The 20168-nt window shown below is 39.9% G+C and overlaps 1 protein-coding gene across 2 annotated transcripts; it reads left to right on the top strand.

Moving 5' to 3' along the window:
• The first annotated feature begins 2391 nt into the window (after positions 1–2391).
• Positions 2392–18822, top strand: stx3b (syntaxin 3b). 2 transcript variants are annotated; one of them, XM_018668840.2, is made up of 11 exons: positions 2396–2803; positions 9168–9242; positions 9343–9442; positions 9840–9914; positions 10058–10128; positions 10360–10468; positions 10553–10626; positions 11984–12118; positions 12890–13000; positions 14783–14902; positions 15315–17982. In XM_018668840.2, the coding sequence occupies exons 1-10, from the start codon at positions 2774–2776 to the stop codon at positions 14870–14872; spliced, it is 870 nt and encodes a 289-aa protein (XP_018524356.1). In that variant the 5' UTR covers positions 2396–2773; the 3' UTR covers positions 14873–14902; positions 15315–17982. The 2 variants fall into 2 exon arrangements, with proteins under 2 accessions (XP_050928369.1, XP_018524356.1); XM_051072412.1 differs by lacking the exons at positions 12890–13000; positions 14783–14902 and adding an exon at positions 13264–13374 and having other exon boundaries at positions 2392–2803; positions 17967–18822.
• The last annotated feature ends 1346 nt before the right edge of the window (positions 18823–20168 follow it).

A 20168-nucleotide genomic window follows, 5' to 3' on the forward strand; every position in this document is an offset into this window, starting at 1 on the left:
TTCTATTTAAGTGTCCCAGTTAGCCAGCATCTACAGTACCAGGACCTTGAAACTGAAGCAGATACATTTGAATTAAGTTTAGTTACACCTGTGTTTTTTCTAGTGGAACCTGTCAACTTCAGTTCTCAGATAAAGTTCTGTTACCACACAGTAGTCTGCTGATTTGAACAGTGTCATAACACAACATAATAAATGCACTTTAAAGTGATACACTCTGGGATAAATGTATATATTGACAAATGGCCTAACCACAAAAACTCATTCACCTCCATTATTCTGGGGACACTCCCAACACCTTGGTCTTAGATGCCATGATCAGTCTTCTGTGTACCACTGTAACTAATGGAAACTTGCAGAAAGGGTATGTGCACAATACACAGCTAGCGGTTGTTGGGGGTGGGGAGTCAATAGGCGGCCCCTAACTGGTGAATCTGGCCGTGTCATGGGGAACAATGATGGAGCTTTAGTAGCTCAACTGATGAACTGGCGTAGCGGGGGCTTGGGTTGTAACCTGCTTAACACATTGATGGCCACCAGGTGTCAGGCATGTAATTTCATTCACAGCGCAGTGAACATTCCCTTCAGCATTACGTAATAGATTTACGCTGCACAATCACTGTGACGTGAGGCTTCTTTACACCCGGTGGTACGGAGATGGTTTAGAATGCAGCAACGTCATAGTACCGACTGTACATACTTAGACGAACGCTATGCACTCATTGACTTGCGTTCTTTTTAACCTTTTTCAACCAACCAATCAGACGTGGTGTTATCGTTTCCAAAGGGACGTCAACCATCAGTTCAGTCAGTCGCAAGCTGTAATAAAACGTTTTCTAATCGGATCAACTGAGAGCAAGGATGTTTTTTAATAAATAACGATTGACAGTGTAAACACCAGATTATTATATTTATGCTGATTGAATATGTAGGTTATGAAGTAAACATAAGGAAGACAGCACCTATAGAATCCTGGCATTCAGGCTCAAATAAGGTTAAGGTTTTCTTTTGCTCTTATTTTATTTCCTTGTAAAGAACCAGACAAAGCCTTTTTTTGCATTACATTTTAATGTTTTTCTCATGGACATGAAAACATCAAGAGAGGATAATGGGTACTAGTGTGCAGATGTGATGTTGTACCTTCTGGATTGTGGTATAAAAGTAAAAAGCGTAAGTTCATTGCATTGGCAAATCTATATAGACTAACTCCAAACTCTCCTTTCATTCAACATACCCTCATTTGTTCTGCTGAGGATAATTGTGATCAAATTAAAAGCTCCAGAACTTACTGAGCTGACTGTGATGTAATGGAAACTTACAGAACTTATGTATTCTTCATTGACTATCATTGACTATGTACTTTGTCCAGTGTCAAGCTGAAATTATGAAGAATCTGCTAACACACTTTAAGTATCTGCAAACAGCAAACTGCTGTTACCTTACTCAACGTCCAAGGACAGAAGAAGATGAGATGACCAAAATTGTTTTGTCATCTTCTGTGAGTCCACCTGCAGATGTAGAATTAAACTTACAGGAAGGCAAGATTTGACTTTGTGCTTTATTCGACAGAAACTGCCACCACAAAACTTGGCGTTGACAGCAAGGATCACTCCTGTGAGTGGACATGTGGAACTCAGCACACAGCTAGAATCTGGGACCCTAAACCTCAACTTCCCCATCAAAGAAGGTAGAGAAGTGAAGGCCGGATGCCTGAGAACCAGCAAAGAGGGTGTGTGATGACAGACGTTACAACAGGGCAGGTTTTGGTAACCACTGTAGAATCAAGGTCTAGGATCAGTTAGACCATTCTTCTATCGCTCAGCATGATCAGTCATTTCTGATTTGGAGTTTTGTAAAGATTCTTACATTGTATTGTTGAATACTTTACAGGACTTTGTGCTGAGATTGTTAGTCAATCTTTTCTCTTTGATAATTATTTTAACTTCAAGTTTTTGCCCAAGTAAAGTATGTAAGTATAAACAAATATACGCAAACATACTGCCATGTAGCTCAATCCATAATAATGCACCATAGTTAATTGTTAATTATATTTTGTATTGATTTTTAGAATTAAAAACTAACTAAAGTTGTCTGATACACAGAGTAGGGGTAAAAGTGTGCCTCTGAAATGTAGTGGAGTAAACGTTTGAAGTAAAGTTTTTTTAAAAAGTGCTTATGTTACTTTGCACCACTGGAAAAAAGATGTCAAGGGAGGCTGATGTTAAATATCTATCACTGCACCGGCAGCTGGCAGGAAGGCAGAGAATCAAGTCGTTGTTTTATGCAGTTAAGTAGTTAAAGAAATTTTTATTCCCACAACACCTGAATGCATCACTGGTGCAGGTGGCTCAGGGCGTGGCTTCATCCCCGGCGGACAGGGCTTTTTCCGCGCATGCGCGAGGCAGAAAAGTGCGTTTTAGAATGATTACTGGTGGCCAGCGGAGAGACAGATTATACGGCTCTACACAACTGTTGTTTTAATCCCCTGGGCGAGGAGATTTAGCAAAGAAAAAACACTGGCTTTAAACCCAGCAGCCATATTGTATGGAAAAACGACGGAAAGACTCCTCTTTTCAGAAAAAGTCGTTTTCTCAGACACCTGTGTCAAGACTTTTGGGAAGTTTAATCTTCTGTCTTACTGGCGGTGGGTCTGTGTTGGACAGCTAGCCTGCCAGCTGGCTGAGGAATTCAGACATTGGAGCTAGTTTTTGAGCCATTTTACACAATATTGTGGTTCTCGCTTTAGTTAAAAAGTGTCACATCAACCGTCTGAAAGATGAAGGACCGATTGGAGCAACTTAGAGCGGTAAGTTGTGTCCAGGAAATGCTGCTTATAGTGGGCTATTCTCCAGTGTTGTCTCTGTATGCTTTGATTAACCACAGAAAAACATTCCTTATAGAAATAAATTAGAGGTTAAAATCAGTAAAAGCATTTTTTTTAAAAACTATTTTCACTTACAATTAAACCATTACGATAAATACAGAACACAGAACATTGTATCCATTGAACCAGTGTTGTACAGTGTGATGACATAACTCATGCGATGGATGTAGTAACACTGCAGGTTAGAAAGTGATGAAATGGGGATGTACAGGAGGTTCAGTTATTTAGATCTATCTTTTTCCGTTTTTCTGCATGCAACCATGCTGTGTGGTGAGAGCTGAGTGCCAGAGATCTAATTAATTGATCTGTATCTGATGCCTTAAGTATATTTAAGCTGTTACTCAGACTGTCATTGTTTCCTGATTGACAGAAAATCCGTCTTTAAGTTGTGGATCAAGCAGAAATGTAGAATATTCTCTGTTTTCACCTTCTCAAATGTGAGCATGCGTTACCATCTTCTGCTTTATGTCAGTAGGTATCATATCTTTGGGCATTGGGTACTGTTATCTGACATTTTGTAAACTAAGTGATTGGTTGTTGGAAGGAAAAGATAATGAGGTAATACAACAATCAATAATGAAATATTCATTAGTTGCAGTCCCAGTAGTCACCACTGCTATAAATATATTAAACCACTGGAACTACAACAAATATCAAAGTAGAAAGGTGAAAAATGAACACAGGATCTACAGTTGAGATGGATTGAACCTGAGTTCAAGGGCCCATATACTCCATTACATTCTCATGTCTTTAGTTATTACAGTCACATTATTGTCATTACTTAATCATTAACAACACATGAGCACGCATTTTATTTATTTCTTCTCTATTCAAAACTAAGTTGATGACAGTAAACACACTTGCTGCCCAGCGGTGGATGAGGCTTGATCCTATTGTAACTTAGGTCGGGATGTGTTGCTACAGCTACCTGAAACTGCCAGCCAAATATTTGCTGTGTTTAAAGTTGTTGTACTGTGGTGTCCCCACCCCCAACCCCACCCCCACCTCAGGCATCTGTATCTCACACAGCTGGCTTCTTTTCAGGGAAAAGAAGTGCAGGTAGCAGGTGAAGTAGGCCACCCATTTGTTCGGAAATTTGGAGTATAATGTATGTGTTAAGGCCTGTAAAGCTAAGTAACAGTTCTATTACAATGGGTGTCTCCATCCTGACCATTTTTTTCCAGTGTGCACTCCTCAGTTTCTTTATCTTTCTACCTTATCCGCACTCACCCACCGCCTATGTTTTCCTACTTGAGTTTCCTTTCTAATGTTTAACTTTCTGGCTGTAATTCAGGCTGTATATTGGTGTGTCTATGTGTGTGTGTGTGTGTGTGTGTGTGTGTGTTGTGGAGACATATTGAATATGGACTCAGCGTGATCACGTCACCTGACATACTGTAGACCTGGAGAAGTTTGGAAAACAAGAACAGGAAACCAGGATAATAGCTTAACTTGGAGCTGTGGCTTCATGTGACAGCTCATGCTGCGTGTTGTTTGAATACAGGTGGTTGTTCAGACCATTTATACCAAGAAAATTAGTTGGTAATGTTGCAGGAAAAAAAATCAGATGATTTGTCAGTAAAGCAAAGATAGAGACAAAATATATCAAACATTCTCAGGTTCAAGCCTCTCAAATCTGAAGATTTGTCGCCTTTTTCTGTATTATATCATTGTAAAGTGAATATCTTTGAGTTTTGGACTCCAGGTTGGACTAAAGAATACATTTCAAGATGTCTCCTTTTGATGGTTACATAGACTGAAATAGAATTTATGAACATAAATCAGCCTGAAGGCCAACGTCAACATGACAGCATTTTTTCTGGTATTCAGCCATTTTGTTCCATTTTCCTCTCAGTATTTCAAGTCAAAGCCATATTCTCTCTGTCCAGTTTAGCGTTCACAAACTGCTTCCCCTCAGACTGTAACCACTCTTCTCCACCACATGGCTCAGATATCAACACACTGAATGGAGCAAATTGTGACAGCACTGACATAGCTTCTTCTGTGGCACATGGAGATATGAAATCCCTCATCAGATTCCAGCATTGCATTAACACAAGTCCTGATGGAGTATTTTGGCTTCTGTCACCATGTTGCTGTAAATCTGACCGCAGATCCCCGTCCTGCTGCTGTGATAGCTAGTGGCACACTCTCTAAATCATCCCGTGGGAAAATCTAGTGCACAGGACTGCAACTAAAAATCAGTTTCATCATGAATTAACCTGATGAATATTTTCTTTACTTTATAGTTTGGTTGATAGCAAGTCGAAAAAAGAGACCAACACTCCAGAGATAATTAGTTTACTGAAAAGAAATGCATCAAATCCTGATGAATGATCAGCTAAAAGTTCAGCTTTTTTGCTTGAAGAATGACTTGATTCATTGATTACTAAAACAGTTGCTGCTTACTTTTCTTTCCATTGGCTAATTGATTAATCCTCAAACCAAATCTCAGCTCTACAAGTGTACACATTTTGTTTGCTGTTATACAGCTTCCTTTTCACCTCAGTTCAGTCTTTGTTCACCCTCAGCTGTCCTCTCAGCCTTGAAGTTCTGGTGTTCATTCAGTTAAGTGTTATGCCTGATACAGTTTTGTCATTTACAATCCTGAGAGACAAAGTCTGCTGGTTTATCACCTCCCACTTTTTTTGAGATGACGGAGTCACGGGAAAGATAAACGAGTGAGAGGGTTGGACATTACACGCGGGCCATGATTGGTGTCGCGGTCCTTGTGTGTGCATAGTTTTGTGCATGATAATGAGTCATAGAGGTTGCTTTAGACTTATTGTCTAGTGTGCACTCAGGTCCATTTTGCCATGGGTAGGATGAGCTCAGTGTATTGCTCATGTGTGATCACTCTTTTCTGTCTTTCACCTTTTGATCTGACCAGTAAAAAACAGTCTTATAATAAGTGGAACTCCATTGACACTGTGTGTGATGACCAGTTGTGCTTGTGAGGCAGAGGATCACTCTATCTGCTGCAGTGTAAAACCTCTGCTTAGTCATTGCCTTGTTGGGGGGAATTATGCAGCATGACATATGGTGCTTTTGTATGCAGAATAAGCGCAATTAAATGTTTTGAATAAAAGGAATTAGCTTGCATCTGTACTGACATCTCCATCATACATGTGCAGCATGTGTGCTATTTCCTAATTTTGATGAGTTGTCCAAATGTTACCCAGCATGTTTTTTTAATGTTTTGTTGATTACACAGTCTTGGCGCAACTGAGCATGAGATTATAGCATTTTGGTCAAAAAAAAAAGAAAGAGGAAATCTAATTTGCTTCTGCGTGGTTCTCTCTGTCAGTCAACGTTTTGGCACAGTTGCACAAAGTGGCATTAAGTCTAGCTTGTTCAAAATTTCTATATTTATTTTTCAAACAGAAACACAATGAGAGGGTGCATCATACTCAGCATGAGACAACAAATAACCACAACTAATCACGAGGGGTTACACTATGCATTACACCACTACCAACCCCCATGCAGTGGTTGGTCAGAAACAGTACGAGATTAGTGCATGAATAAATTGATTTGAAATAATGAAGCCAGCTCAAGTTTCTGAATTTGTTTTGGGGTTTTCTAACAGTGATAGTCATGAGATAAGAGAGTTTTGACGGTTATTGTCCGTATCAAACCGTTTTTACATGAAAGCAAGTGCCTGTGTGTGTGTGTGTGTGTGTGTGTGTGTGTGTGTGTGTTATTTGTTGCACACTTCAGTCACTTTCCCCCTATTTTTGCTGAATGAGAGACACTGGAAGGAAGTGTTTGTTCTTATCTCGCTATTGCAGAAATGCTACGTGAGGGAGCATAATGTGCAGGCCAGAGGATGAATAACTCGCAGAGAGATTCAAAAGCAAGCAGTGTGTCCGTGTGCGTGTCCAGGGAACTCTGTGCTCACTAGTGTTGTTAGTTACAGCAGGCTGAATCAAATAGTCCAGCCTGCATTTGCAAGTCAAATTTTAGATGAGGGGTAGAAGGTTAAAGAGTAAGTCTAAAACTTAAGCATTTGAACAGTTGCAGTAAATGTTACTGGCCAGTATGGCTGCAACACATTTTGTTAATAAGATGTCTGAAAACAGTAAAAAGAAAAAAAAAGGCCTAAAGCTCAAGGTGATATATTAAAATAACTTGTTTTATTTGACCAGAACAATGTACTATCTATGATCAAGTATGACAAAGAGAAGCAGCAGATCATCATACTTGAGAAGCTGCAACCATCATGATTTGCAGTTTTGCTTTAAAATGACAAAATGAATCAGTTTAGAGCAGCAACAACGGATTGGTTAATTGATCAGATGACCTAGAGAATATCAGTCATTTATCAGTCAATCATTTTTTTCACTATTGTTTAACAATTTGTAGACTGAACAATAAATTGAGAAAATCATTGTTAGATGCAGCCCTAAATCTATGATCAAAACTGATGCCAGTTAACTGACTGCTCAATAAATCAACAAATTGTTGCCGCTCTAGTTACTGGTTCTTTTTTAAATGTTCTGTACATGGTGTAAGAAACCAAGGAACAACATAGGTTAAATGAAGCGTAGTACTGATATTTATTGAGATTACCAGTTTAGAGATTGAGGTTGAGTCAGGTGATATGAGAGCAGGGAAGTCGACAGGTGTGTTGGCTAACATTTTCCACGCTTTGGCTTTGGTCCAGGTGGATTCAGGAAAGTGAAGTGCCCAGACTTCAATCTCTCAGGCACCCAAAACAGAAACACAAACTACAATGTGTTAAGAGTTTAGTGGGTCAACAGAACTCATCAGGTGCTCAGTGTAAACATATCAGACTTAAAATGCAGAAGTAATTCAGAGGGAGGGAACAAGTGGAATTTCCGTCCCTTTTTTCCCACTCCTCCTGACAGCGTCATAGCATGGCACTGTGATGTTTGTTTACACTGCACCTTAGCTGTGGTTTCTCGAAGTCAGTTGAAAGCAGGTTGAGTTCCTGGAGCCTGGCCCTGGTCCTTCATCGTGTAAATATTCACCAGCAGTGCAGAGCTCTTTGTGGCCGACCTGCTGCAGTGCCCTCTGTTTACTGACTGTCCCTTGTGACATGTTTATGACTTCAGCAGAGTGAAGCTTTCCGATAGATTTTCTGGGTGTAGGCTGATTAGGGTCAGAATATTTCTGGTGGATGCATCATACTGAGCTGCTAACCAGGAAGCAATTTCATTAGTACGGCCTTCAGTGCCTTCAGTGGCTGCTTGCGGTCTAAATGTTGTTTTTGTGTTGACTAGAAATAAACATGGGAGAAATTCTTTGTATTTTTAGACATGAAAATATTTAGAAAGAAAACAGGTTGATTATTGATACAGAATATTGGCATAAATTATTAGTCTTCAGTCAAAAATGTTTGTATTGTTCTGTAAAAACTTGGTATCGAATGGCTGGTTACCTATTTTCATTCTTTGAAAGCACCTAATTGTGCTCATTTTGGCTGCATTTTATATGGGCACAGTTCTTGTACATCTGCTTTGTATTGAGACACAATTGAAGGAATAGTTTGGGAAATCTGATTCTAGTTTTCTTGTATTTCCTGTGTAGTATTGTTACCACTCCCATTATTGTACGGTAGATGTGGAGTTAGAGCCAGCGGGTCCAACGCTCTGTCCAGAGTCAACGACAGCTGCCTACCAGTGCCTCTAATTCACAAATTAACACATTATATCATGTTTGTTTCATCCATACAGAAACCAAAGTGTAAAAACAACAGGTTGTGATTTTTATGGGTAGTTATGAAGTCTTTGGTGGGACCAGTGACTTCCTGATATCTCCTCTGATAACTGTGATGACAAGACTCCAGGAAATAGTCCTGAGACATCCAGATGCGTCTAAGAAGTTTGGGTTATTTTGTTAGATATGGATATATCCCTAAACTAAAAATAAGTATTGTTTTGTTATTAAGAGAGAAGCTTGTATATATTGACCTTGGTATTAAAACTTTAATTGATATTTAGCCTTATGTAGGAAAGAGAGTGTTCAAGAAGCATTGGGCACACATGCTGTGTGATGTACAGCATGTGATGTCTCTGTAATTGTTACCAACATAGTGTATATTTATTCCTCATATTTATCAGCACACACAGCTGTCTGCTTTTCTGTTTTTACCCCGGCGGACACAACGAACATCCGAATGAACCTTTAATCCCGAGGTGTTGATGAAACGCTTTATACCATGAGCTTCAGAGAAACATCTAATACCCTTCACACGCTCTCTCTGGCCAGCTGGACCTACAATCACCAGTCTGATACACTCTTTACCTTTTTATCTTGTCAGACGTGCGATCAAGATGACGACGAGGTGGAGATCGCTGTGGACAACGCAGCCTTCATGGACGAGTTCTTCTCTCAGGTCGGTGTCACTAGTGTGTTCGCTTAAAGAGGGAATATAGTTTGTTTTTTGTTTTTTTTTGTCATTTGAATGTTTGTGTTATTTTGTTTGTGTGTTTCAGATTGAGGACATCAGGAACAGTATTGATAAAATAGATGAGAATGTGGCTGAAGTCAAAAAGCTTTACTCGGTCATCCTGTCTGCTCCCACTTCAGATCAGAGTAAGACACCTTACCACTGCCAGCTTTCCTTCCTGTACACACCCTTTTTATTGTCTCTTCTGGAAATTTATTCACACACTACCCACGCAGGGTCATATTAAGGATGTTTTTCTTTCTTAACATTAATCCTTTACAGATGTTTCTCCTTTACAAGCTCCTGGTGCTTGCATTTTTTGTGTTCCAAATTGAATTAAGTCGGACTTTTGCTCAGGAAAACTCAAAAACATTCTTGGTCCAGCACATAACATATGTCAATTAATGAAGCTTCACTGGTTTGAAAATGTCAGAGAATAATGTCATAGCATTTTGAAAGGTGGGAGAATTTCTCTCCTCTCAAGAAGTAGATTTGTATTTGTAACATTCTTAGCTGTTAATCCCTGTGTCTCTTCTTTCCCAGAAACACAGGATGACTTGGAGGCAATCACCAATGACATAAAGAAGATGGCCAACAATGCAAGAAACAAACTCAAGAGTGAGTCTGATTGTCAGTCAGTATAATGGGGATGTTTAATGGATTTAATGTGAAATGCTACTGAAGAATTAAATGACAAAATGATGCTGATGTGTAATGATTTCAAGCTAAATCAAAAATAAGCATATTTGTTTGATTCTCAGCCATCGAGAGGAACCTGGAGTCAGAGGAGCAGGAGCGGGTGTCGGCTGACATGCGGATACGTAAATCACAGGTAAATGATGTGCATCTGAAGTTTCAGGTGGCCTCTGGAAGAAGCAGGTTATATAAGAATGCAGAATGTAAGCACTTTTCACATTCTGTTTGTTCACCAATGTTTAATCTTTAACTTTCTTCATGTTTATATCTGACTTGAAATGCTACAGAAGCTTTGATATATTGGTTAGCGAGGACAGAGAAAAATGTTACTGCTGTGTTAATTATACCTTTTCCTGTTGTCTCCCAGCATGCAGTGCTGTCCAGGAAGTTTGTGGAGGTTATGACAAAGTATAATGAAGCCCAGGTGGACTTCAGAGAGAGGAGTAAAGGACGTATTCAGAGACAGCTAGAGATCAGTGAGTGACACAAACACAGCCAGAAAGTCGTGTGATGGTTCTACAGTGTTCTTTGTTATTTATTCTTTCCTTTCCCCTTTCCAGCCGGAAAAGCAACAACAGATGAAGAACTGGAGGAGATGTTGGAGAGTGGCAATGCTGCTGTGTTCACTGCAGGGGTAAGTGTGTGCGTGTGTGTGTGTGTCTGCAGTTCTGCTGTTTCTACTATTTCTACCAGAACATTAACATGCACTTTGCCTTGACACCGATCATGATGTGGTTGAACTGATAAAAAGCTAAGGTGTTAGTTGGTCAGTAAAACTCAAAGTGCTTTATATCACCAGGTTAAAGATTAGCTCTGCTTGAGCCTGTTAGGCTCAAAGTCAGTTTGCCTTCTTGTGGCTTCTTGACTCCTCTGACCCTCATTTCACACATGTAACAGCCTAATAATGATTCTGCAGAAAAAGGAATAAACAAATACACAGACAGAGCTGGATCTTGAAAGTTTACTTCTCAGGCATGGCTGCATTGTATTTTGAACTGGCCAGTGAGAACAAATGAAATGCTTAAACACGAGTTGCAAGAATACACATTGTGACTGACAGAATTGGAAAGTGCTGCATGAAACAGCTGGTAAGATAAGAGCAGAGGAAGCCTCTCTGTGCGCACATTGCTTAGAAGGTTGTTTCCAGTTCAGCTCAGGAAGAATTTCTTGCACAAGGACACAGTTTAACTTGACATTCTCAGATTTGATAACAACTAAAGGCCTTTTAAAACTAGAATGGCACTCCGAAGAGCGCATGCCCCCGCCAAGGCCAAACAATCCTACACATGACTGGCTCAGATCTGGTTTTGATAAAGACAGAATAAAAACATAGATATCTTAAATGATAAGGAGAAAAATAGCAAAGAACAACATTAACATCTGAAATTTTTGGCCTTTAGAGATACTGGGTGCTATAGTAAAATCAGGGAATGTACATGAAAAACAAGTGAGATGGACCCATTTTCTTTTTCATCCATAATTTAGTCTTATCTTAATATAAACAATCTATAACAAAGGTCAACAGCAGCAAAGCAAAAACTGCACAGCACACATCGTAAGTCAGTAAGTTCTTTTACAGCAACTTTGTATTAAGACAGTTAACCACAGATGTATTTAAGAAGTTTAAATTATTTTGTTTAACATGGAAAAAAGTTTTCTAGAAAAATATATTTATATTCCTTAAAGCAAGATATTGAAAAAAAAGTACTGCCATTTCTTTTTGAAACAGCAGTGACACTTTTCATTGGAAGAATCTGTTACATTTCTCTGTATCGCTCAGTGTGTCACCCTGATTTTCAGTTCCTCCTGTTTTCTAGCCAGACGCCATTTAAGTGAAGATGCAGACCAAACCAGATGAAGCCTAATTTTGGCTACAGTAATCAGAAGTAGTGATGAAAAGCATCAGATGTGACAATAAGACTGAGATGCGATGGCGAGGTGTCTGTATGTGCACATCCTGTGAGGTAACAGTAAACCTCTCCTCTCCGCAGATCGTGGACTCTGGCATCTCTAAACAAGCCCTGAGTGAGATCGAATCCAGACACAAAGACATCGTCCGTCTGGAAAGTAGCATCAAGGAGCTGCATGATATGTTTGTAGACATTGCCATGCTGGTGGAGAGCCAGGTACACTCCTCTGCTCTTGCCATCAGCCAATCATTTCGTCCACACATCAGTTACTTTAGGAGCCTCTCACCTTGTTCATTCATTTATTCACTCTTTGAACTCATCCTGGACTCTGTATTTCTCCTGTTTATTTCTCTTCCTGTCACTGGTGGTGGTCTGACTATCAATCTGCATCTGTCTCTGTTTCCTCTTTTCCAGCTCCATGCCTTTCTTATACCTCTCTTTACTTTCCTCTGCCATCACCACCTCCATCTCATCACCCAACAATGATGGAATCAACATGAAAGTGTTTAGTAAGATGTTCATATAAAGCATCATTGTAGACACCAGAATCACTACACATGTTGTCGATCAGTCACTGTGTGTGTGTGTATGCGTACATAAGTATAACTGCATATTTCTCGATGCTTGCACCATGCTTTCTGAGGGAAAGTCTTGTTTGAGGTAAGGCCTGTTGACCTGTTTTTGTTGTGTGGTTTCCCAAGAAACTGTTTTCTCAACCATGTTTACTCCCAGTTTTTAGTTGTTTCCAGAGAAATTCTCATAAATATTTGCCAGTGAAATTTACCGTGGCATTGAAAGCCAAACCCAAACACATGAGGTCATTATTGAAAGCTGCCTTTTGACAAAATAATCCACAGAAACATCAAAATATTTGTTCATGCTAATGCTAATGCTAATTGTATGTATGTATTTAAACCAGCCTGCTCTTTGTTGCGCTACTCGTTCAGGTGTTGGCCTGTATCTTACTGACTGTTGTGTGTTTTTCAGGGCGACATAGTAGACAACATAGAGCAGAATGTATCCAAGTCAGTGGACCATATAATAGAGGCCAAGGAACAGACCAAAAAAGCTGTAAGGTACCAGACCAAAGCACGAAAGGTAATGTAATTCAGCCAACTGCTGCCCTGGTTTGCTTGCCACCTTTTTCCTTTTTTTCTGCTGATTTCCTTGACACAGTCACATTCTATGCACTGTTTGACACTTTTAAACCACAGAGTGTGCAGACTGATCACGCTCTCTCGCCCTGCTGTATACACACACCATTCTTTGTCTTTTGCTTTTTGTTTCTCTTTCTCTGTCTCACTATTGTTGCTATTTTATTTTCTTTTGTTACTCTTCGACACCATGCTGCCCCGTGTTAGGGTGGAATGATTGACAGGATTGAGAGCAACATGGACCAATCGGTGGGCTTTGTGGAGAGGGCTGTAGCAGACACTAAGAAAGCCGCAAAGTTTCAGCAAGAGGCTCGCCGTGTGAGTGACAGCGGTTGAGAACAGCGGTCAGGTTTCCCAAAAGCAACAAGAAATAGTTTTATTATTATTATCGCTTAAAACAGGTTGGCGATGACAATGACATCAGTGGTATCCAAATTAAGATAGAGGCAGGAAGAGGGGGTGTAAACAATGACATGAATTAAACTGGACACCAAAGGACAAAGACTGAATCAGATATAAATTCACAAGACTCATATAACATTACAGTATGATTAAGTTACAGAATCCATGTTATTATGGTGATCCTGAGCTAATATGAACATTTCCCTGTTTCCTCCTGGTTATTGCTGAAACTGCACTACTCTAGACTGTACAGATGTTGTTTAGGACAGCAATGATCAAGACAGAGAACAGCACTAAGTGAAAAAACCCACTAATTCATTTTAAAGGGATTTCTGCGTCTACCACATAATGTGACATACAGTATGCAGTGTCAGCCAATTAAATATATGCAAGCACATATTTCTGGTAGATTCTTTGCAACATAAATGGAGTTTCTCTGTTCTTTACCTTGAGATCAAAGCAATGAAATAGTCGGAAAATCTTGTTCCACTTCAGACTCATGGATCTGTCATTCAAACTAGCTGTTGAATGACAGCTAGTCATTCAACAGCTAGTTTTTGGTGTTTTTGGTGCCCAGTTAGTGTATGAAAGGTGGCAGCGGATTTTTAGTCAAGAGTGCTTTTGGGAAACCTACCTGACATCATGACGACCATCCCCACCATCAAGACCCCGATCTCCACCTTATTACCTGTGATGATCCCAAACTCTCCATCCTGTGTGTTCTGTGGATCTCTGTGCTTTGATAACCTGTCCAGCACCCAAAAACCAGAACCCCCTCCGACCTCCTTAAACAACCACATACACAAACACACAAAGGTTTCACACTCAACTCTTTTCTCCCAGTTCTTTGTCTTTAGCTTTAACCTTAACTTCATCTTTGTTTACAGTTTGCTCACGGCTGCTGCTTTCTTCTTATTATTCCTCTTCTTTGGTTTTACCTGTCAAATATTTGAAGATACTGTTTGTTAGCTTCTGGCTATTCCAGCACGTGTGTGTGTGTGTGTGTGTGTGTGTGTGAGAATAACTTTTGCTCTGACACGTTAACACAAAGTCAACACCTCTGTGCCAAGATAAAACTGGTTTTTCAGACCTCAGCAAGATTGATGCACAGAGTTTTGATGGTTACTAAGCTACAAAATGAATTCATGATATTTGATACAGCCATTGTTTCTATATAGTGTAACATTCCTTTGCATATAGACCATATAACACACGGTAGTGGATACCATAATTGTTGCACATGTGCATAAATTAAGAATATACTTGTTGTTTCCCACTGAGAATGGTCCTGATGGTCCTGTGTGCACTTGGTTGTTCCCAACAGAAAATGGTGATAATAGTGGTGGTTGTGGTGATCTTGCTGGCCTTACTAGCTCTCATTATCGGGTTGTCAGTGGGACTGAAGAAAAGCTGATGAGCTATCTGAGTAAGAGGAGAGCTAAGGGTGAGTAACTCTGGAGCAAATAACCACTGTAGTGCTACAATGGGCGTGGGTTATGATGCCTGCTTTGGAAAAGGGTTTGCATGTTCTTTTGCTCAGGCTGTGTGTGTGTGTGTGTGTGTGTGTGTGTGTGTGTGTGTGTGTGTGTGTGTGTGTGTGTTTTCCTTCTGTCCAGAGGGTTTACTTGAGGTGTGTTTGTGTGTATTTGAAGTTCTTGGGTGTGTGTTTTTTTTCCTTCCTCCTCTATAACACTTGCCTCTGGTTACTGCTGAACAAACAAAGCAGTACTAGTGGTGAGTTTTAGTCGCACATAGTTTGAGCTGGTGTTTGGTCTGTGGGCTCATTTCAGTTCTCATGCTCCCCTTCATTAACACTGTTCTGCCTCTGTGTCTCTTCTGTATTTCCCTCTCTGTAGAAGATGATCATCCTCGGTGCAGTCTGTGCCGTGGTTGCTCTCATCCTCCTCATCATCATCCTCACACTATAGCAGGACCTCTGTGTTGCTGCCATCATCCGTTTATTCATCCTCCACTCCACCGTACCCTCCATCAGGTGGCCCACCAAAGAATTGCTCAAACCTGGTCACTTCAGATGGATAAAATAATATTTCACTCACAGACTTACAACTGCACCAAGTCTTTTTAACTTGGTGTTACATTCAAGAACTGAAAAAAAGAGGACCTACAAGATTTTTTAAAAATATTTTTGACCTATTAAATTGCTTTTACCAGTCCCATCCGAACTGGCCTTCCTGGTCCGTGTGGGCTCGGACAGTTTGAGGCTGCTCTGCTGTAAATGAGGAAATGAGACTGAAGCTGACAATGAGGTACAATAGCTGTTGTATCTGCGGAGGTGAAAAGGGAATTGAAAAATAACTGATTGTAATTTCACTCGTGTCACTAAAGCATTTCATTGTTCAACATTCATTGCCAAAGAATCAGCCTCGAAGTGTTTGTCAGCTGAAATTTATGTTTCATTGTCCAGCAGGTCAGACCTTTGTGAAGCCTTACTGAGGCACATCACCTCCCTTATCTCTTATTTCTTGCCTTTATGAGCCTTGACACATTCTGTGATTGAAAAGCTAGCTACTGTATATTCACTGTAATGGCATTTCGTTGGTTTAGAGAAGTTCCAGCACTTTCACATTTCAAAATATGTCTTATATCTGTAATTAAGCTCAGACAATCATGTAAATAATAGAATTACTGTGTTTTGTGTTGTCAATATCTAACCCTGAATATGACTCAGTTCTTTAACTTGAAGAGAGTCAGTGTGCTCACTAATGGTTGTTAGAGAGCACAGTGGTTCTGATTTTAACGTGTGAAGGATGGCGCTTATGGAAACACATTTCATTGACAGGCAGAGCTAAGATACGCAAACAAGCATCAAAAGGCATTCCTCTCTGAACACTGCAGCTCTATCACACATACAGACATGACTGTCTCCCCTGTAACAACGCTGTAAAAACATAATGTTTTAATGCCAGATGATATAAAGAGGAACTGGTAGTAACACTAGTGAGTTAGCTTGTTTCCCAAAAGAGCCAAAATAGTTTTTGTATTTATTGTCGTTTTGATGAAGTGTTGCAAATAAAGTCACACACACTGGATGAAGTGTGAATGTAACTTTAACTTTAACCTCCAGTGTCACTGGCTTGTGGCTCTTCACCACTGTGAGATGCATTTCCTGCCATATTTTAGGCCACATATCGTATTTCTACTGCAAACTTACAACTCAGTAGCCAGTTTATGAGGTACGACCATCTGAAACTAATGCAGTCAAATACTACAACTCTAATAAATCCCAGGTTATAGTTACATTCAGTGTTTGGAGGTTGTGGTAGTTTGTGGTGTGTCTCTCCCTCACTTATATAAACAGGGAGGGCAAAATATTAAAAACACCTCTCAGTATAAAGCAACACAACTCAACAGTAACACTAAGCACAACTTCCAGACACCTTCACTGTTTTCATGTTTTTTGGGTGGTTTCAGACCATATTTTTAGAAAACTCAGTAACTGAGTGAAGGCAGGATTTGTTTTACCAGACTGCTTTAGTTTTAGTGTTCCTAATAAACTGGCAACTGAGGTCAATTCTTGATGGTCAGCATCATTTCATTAGGCCTTTTTTTCTTGGTAAAGGGAATCCGTCAAACCTACAGTGCACATATTGTCACCCTGTGGCTTTAATGGGGAAGTTAAAGCAGCAGGTGATCCCAGCTGTTCATACAAGGACTGTATCAGAGATACTATTTCCCTTTAAATCACCAGGTATTGAATATATCAGGGGTTTTGTAGTGCAGCGACATACTTTGTAAAATGTCCAGTGCATTCTGAGAGTCACCATCACTGAGTGAAATCTTTGTTTCAGTTCAACCAGAGCCTGAATGGTGCTTTTAATTCTGGTTGTGCAGGAAGCACTTGAAAGTGAGAGGCCCCCAGCTTGATCTTTAGACCAGTGCAGTCTGCTCCTTTGGCTTCTGTCCACGACTGTTCAATCCTCATGCTTCTATTCAAGCCTTTTTTTTTCTCTACAGCACAGGCTGCAGTAAGAGAGGGAGCAGAAAACTGAAAACTGGTGTCGACTGTTTTAACTTAAGTGCCAATGATTTTAATGGAGATTAAAGATTTTATGTTTTTTAACTGACTGATTGAAGAGTGCTTCATTGCCTGCTTCCCTTTGTAAGAGACACAAGGTAAATATGTAACCAAATAGTTTTTACCCTTTTTGGTGACTGCATGTTCTGGAGGATGTGTGTGTGTGTTTTTATGGATGCTGTTGTCAGCAGAGAGTTGATACAGCACGTTAACCACGTGTTACAAAGTACAGCTTTTTCAAGACTGGTGCACAAGTGTAAAAGACGAGGTACGTTTTTCTGTTTTGTTTCCAACCTCTTCTCTGTCTCACACACACACACACCCTCACCTCTCTGACCCTCTGTTCTCCTTTTTGCCCGATCATTTCCTCAAACCGGTGTGTGATGTGAATACTTGTATTGTGTTTTGCTGCTCTGTAATTCCTGTGGTTGTTTTCGCCTTACCTGCTGTCTATTTTGGATTAAATCTACAGAAAAAGATGATGATTACATTGTGCTGTGCCATCATTGGGATTGTTGGGTTCTCCTATCTCTACAGCTTCTTCTCATAAAAGGTTTTACACAGGTAAAACACCTGCATCAGCCTTTAACATTACGACCTCTTTACTTGCACAGTAAATTGATGTGTTGTCTTTGTGTGCTGTTTGCAGGGAAGAGGCTTTCTCCAAGGAAAAGAATTTCCTGAGCTGCCCTCACCTATTTTTACCCCATCATTTGAATCTTCTAAAAACTAATAAAGTATAAAAACTAAAACAAAAAACAAACATTAAACCATATCTGTCCTGTGCACTTAACCCCTCTTATTAATCATTTAAATGTAAACTATTTTCTTGCTGTATGAAGTGTTTGAAAACGTGATATAAATGTGTAGATTTTTCTCAGTCTGCCTGTTCACAACCAGATGGCTCAACGTGTGACTTTTAATCATTTTCGACCACTACAGTGTACTGCCTCCTGGTGGTACAGGGAGGGGACAGTCATATTTAGACAAAATTTAATTAACAGGAAATTATTTATTATAGGATTTATTTAAATTTAGTAAAAGGCGATTTTTCTGTGCTGTCTAGGCTACAAACAGTCCATTAATGCACATACAAATACTTATGCTCTGGTCATGGATATCCAGTCAAGTAGTATTTTCTGACTTGTATGTTGTTTTAATTTTAAAAAATTGTGTGTGATTTTGTTGTGTGTGATCTGTATGCGTCCGTGTTGCTTCAATGCTTGTATAATGATGGTCTTTTCTGTAACAGCGGCTGCCACTCGCTCACTGGCTGTGTGTCAACCCAGTAAAGCCTGTTATGTAATAAAAGATTTCTGTGCGTTGTACCAAGTGTTGGTTATTGCTTTGTGTTGGGGGGGTTTAAACATGGCTCAGCTGATCGCCTGTTTGCACGGAGGGACCCACTCTGACTGGTCTTCAAACCCCGTACGCTTTGTACTTTCAGAGCATTGTTCCTATTATTTGTCCCTCTTTTTTTTAATGTGTGTGATGTATGGCGATGTCCGACGTGACATACGTGCGTGAGCGGCTCTCCTGACCTCATTTCATCCCTCATCTCGCGGTTTCTCTCCAAGCGGAGGCAGGCCCCGCCCATCAGCCACTACGCCGGGCAAGGGTGCGTTCGTTTTGCTGCTTGCTGTTACTGGGGAGCGTTTAGATAAGGAGACTTGATTGAGAGCCTGGAGGAAAGTTAAGCATTACAGCAGCACAAGAACACACAAGACAGGTGGAACAGGATACAAAAAAAAAAAACAAAAACCAAAAGAAAACAAACAAACGTGTGCAGTTTGTGGGACTACTCTGGACTCTGTCTTCCACATCTGTTCCACCTGTTCCTTCAACCCCTGGTACTTCTCAGTCTTCTTGTGCTCTGTCTCTCTGATGTTCCTGTCAGCTGGGATTGCCTCATCCATCACAGCTGCTTTCTTCTGCTAACTGTCAACCATCACTATGTCTGGCTGGTTAGACAGCAGCTATTTGTCAGTTTGGAGCTTGAAGTCCCACAGGGTCTTAGCTTTTCAACTGCTTTCTGTGGTGTGCTATAGATACTTGGCATAGGTGCTTGTTTACATTGTATGAATATATTCTTACACCATTGACACACATGCAAAACAACGTAAAACCACCAAAATTTACCAAAATTATTCAGCCACTATTTCTATAACAGAATAATTATTTGTCATTTTTAAAGGAATTGATACGTTTCCTAGTCAAACATAATAAACTGGATATGTTTGTATATTGGACTGCTGGTCAAACAAAACAGTACATTTGAAGATATTGCCTTTGTCTATGGGACATTATAATGGGTATTCTTCACCAATATGATTCCTAGATTACCTTAAAAAATGGCACTGAAATATAATGTACTGATAATGAAAATAATCATTAGTTGCAGCTCCCTAATGATACTACTACTGATAATAATAATAATAATGATAATAATTCAGTGCTGCCATTGTGATCCTAAAATGTGAGTAATCTGTATCGCTTATCCGTTTGTACGAATACAGGACCTTGTAATGGAGCGTGTGAGAATGTGAGGTTGCCACATAACTTGAATATTTCCTCTGAAGCCGTCAGACCGAGGAAACCAAACCAAGCACACTCGGACATTAACATATTCTAATCCCGTTTAAAAAGCACATGCAGTGTCCAATGAGTGTGGCGC

The sequence above is a fragment of the Lates calcarifer genome, linkage group LG8 (assembly GCF_001640805.2).
Source record: "Lates calcarifer isolate ASB-BC8 linkage group LG8, TLL_Latcal_v3, whole genome shotgun sequence".
Classification (NCBI taxonomy): domain Eukaryota; kingdom Metazoa; phylum Chordata; class Actinopteri; family Centropomidae; genus Lates; species Lates calcarifer.

What these genes read in the sequence shown, in the direction of transcription:
- stx3b (XM_018668840.2), top strand. Translation starts at nt 2,774, where the DNA reads ATGAAGGACCGATTGGAGCAACTTAGAGCG. An exon ending in GATTGGAGCAACTTAGAGCG is followed by an intron (nt 2,804 to 9,167) that starts GTAAGTTGTGTC and finishes TTATCTTGTCAG; the next exon opens with ACGTGCGATCAAGATGACGA. An exon ending in CCATGCTGGTGGAGAGCCAG is followed by an intron (nt 12,119 to 12,889) that starts GTACACTCCTCT and finishes TGTGTTTTTCAG; the next exon opens with GGCGACATAGTAGACAACAT.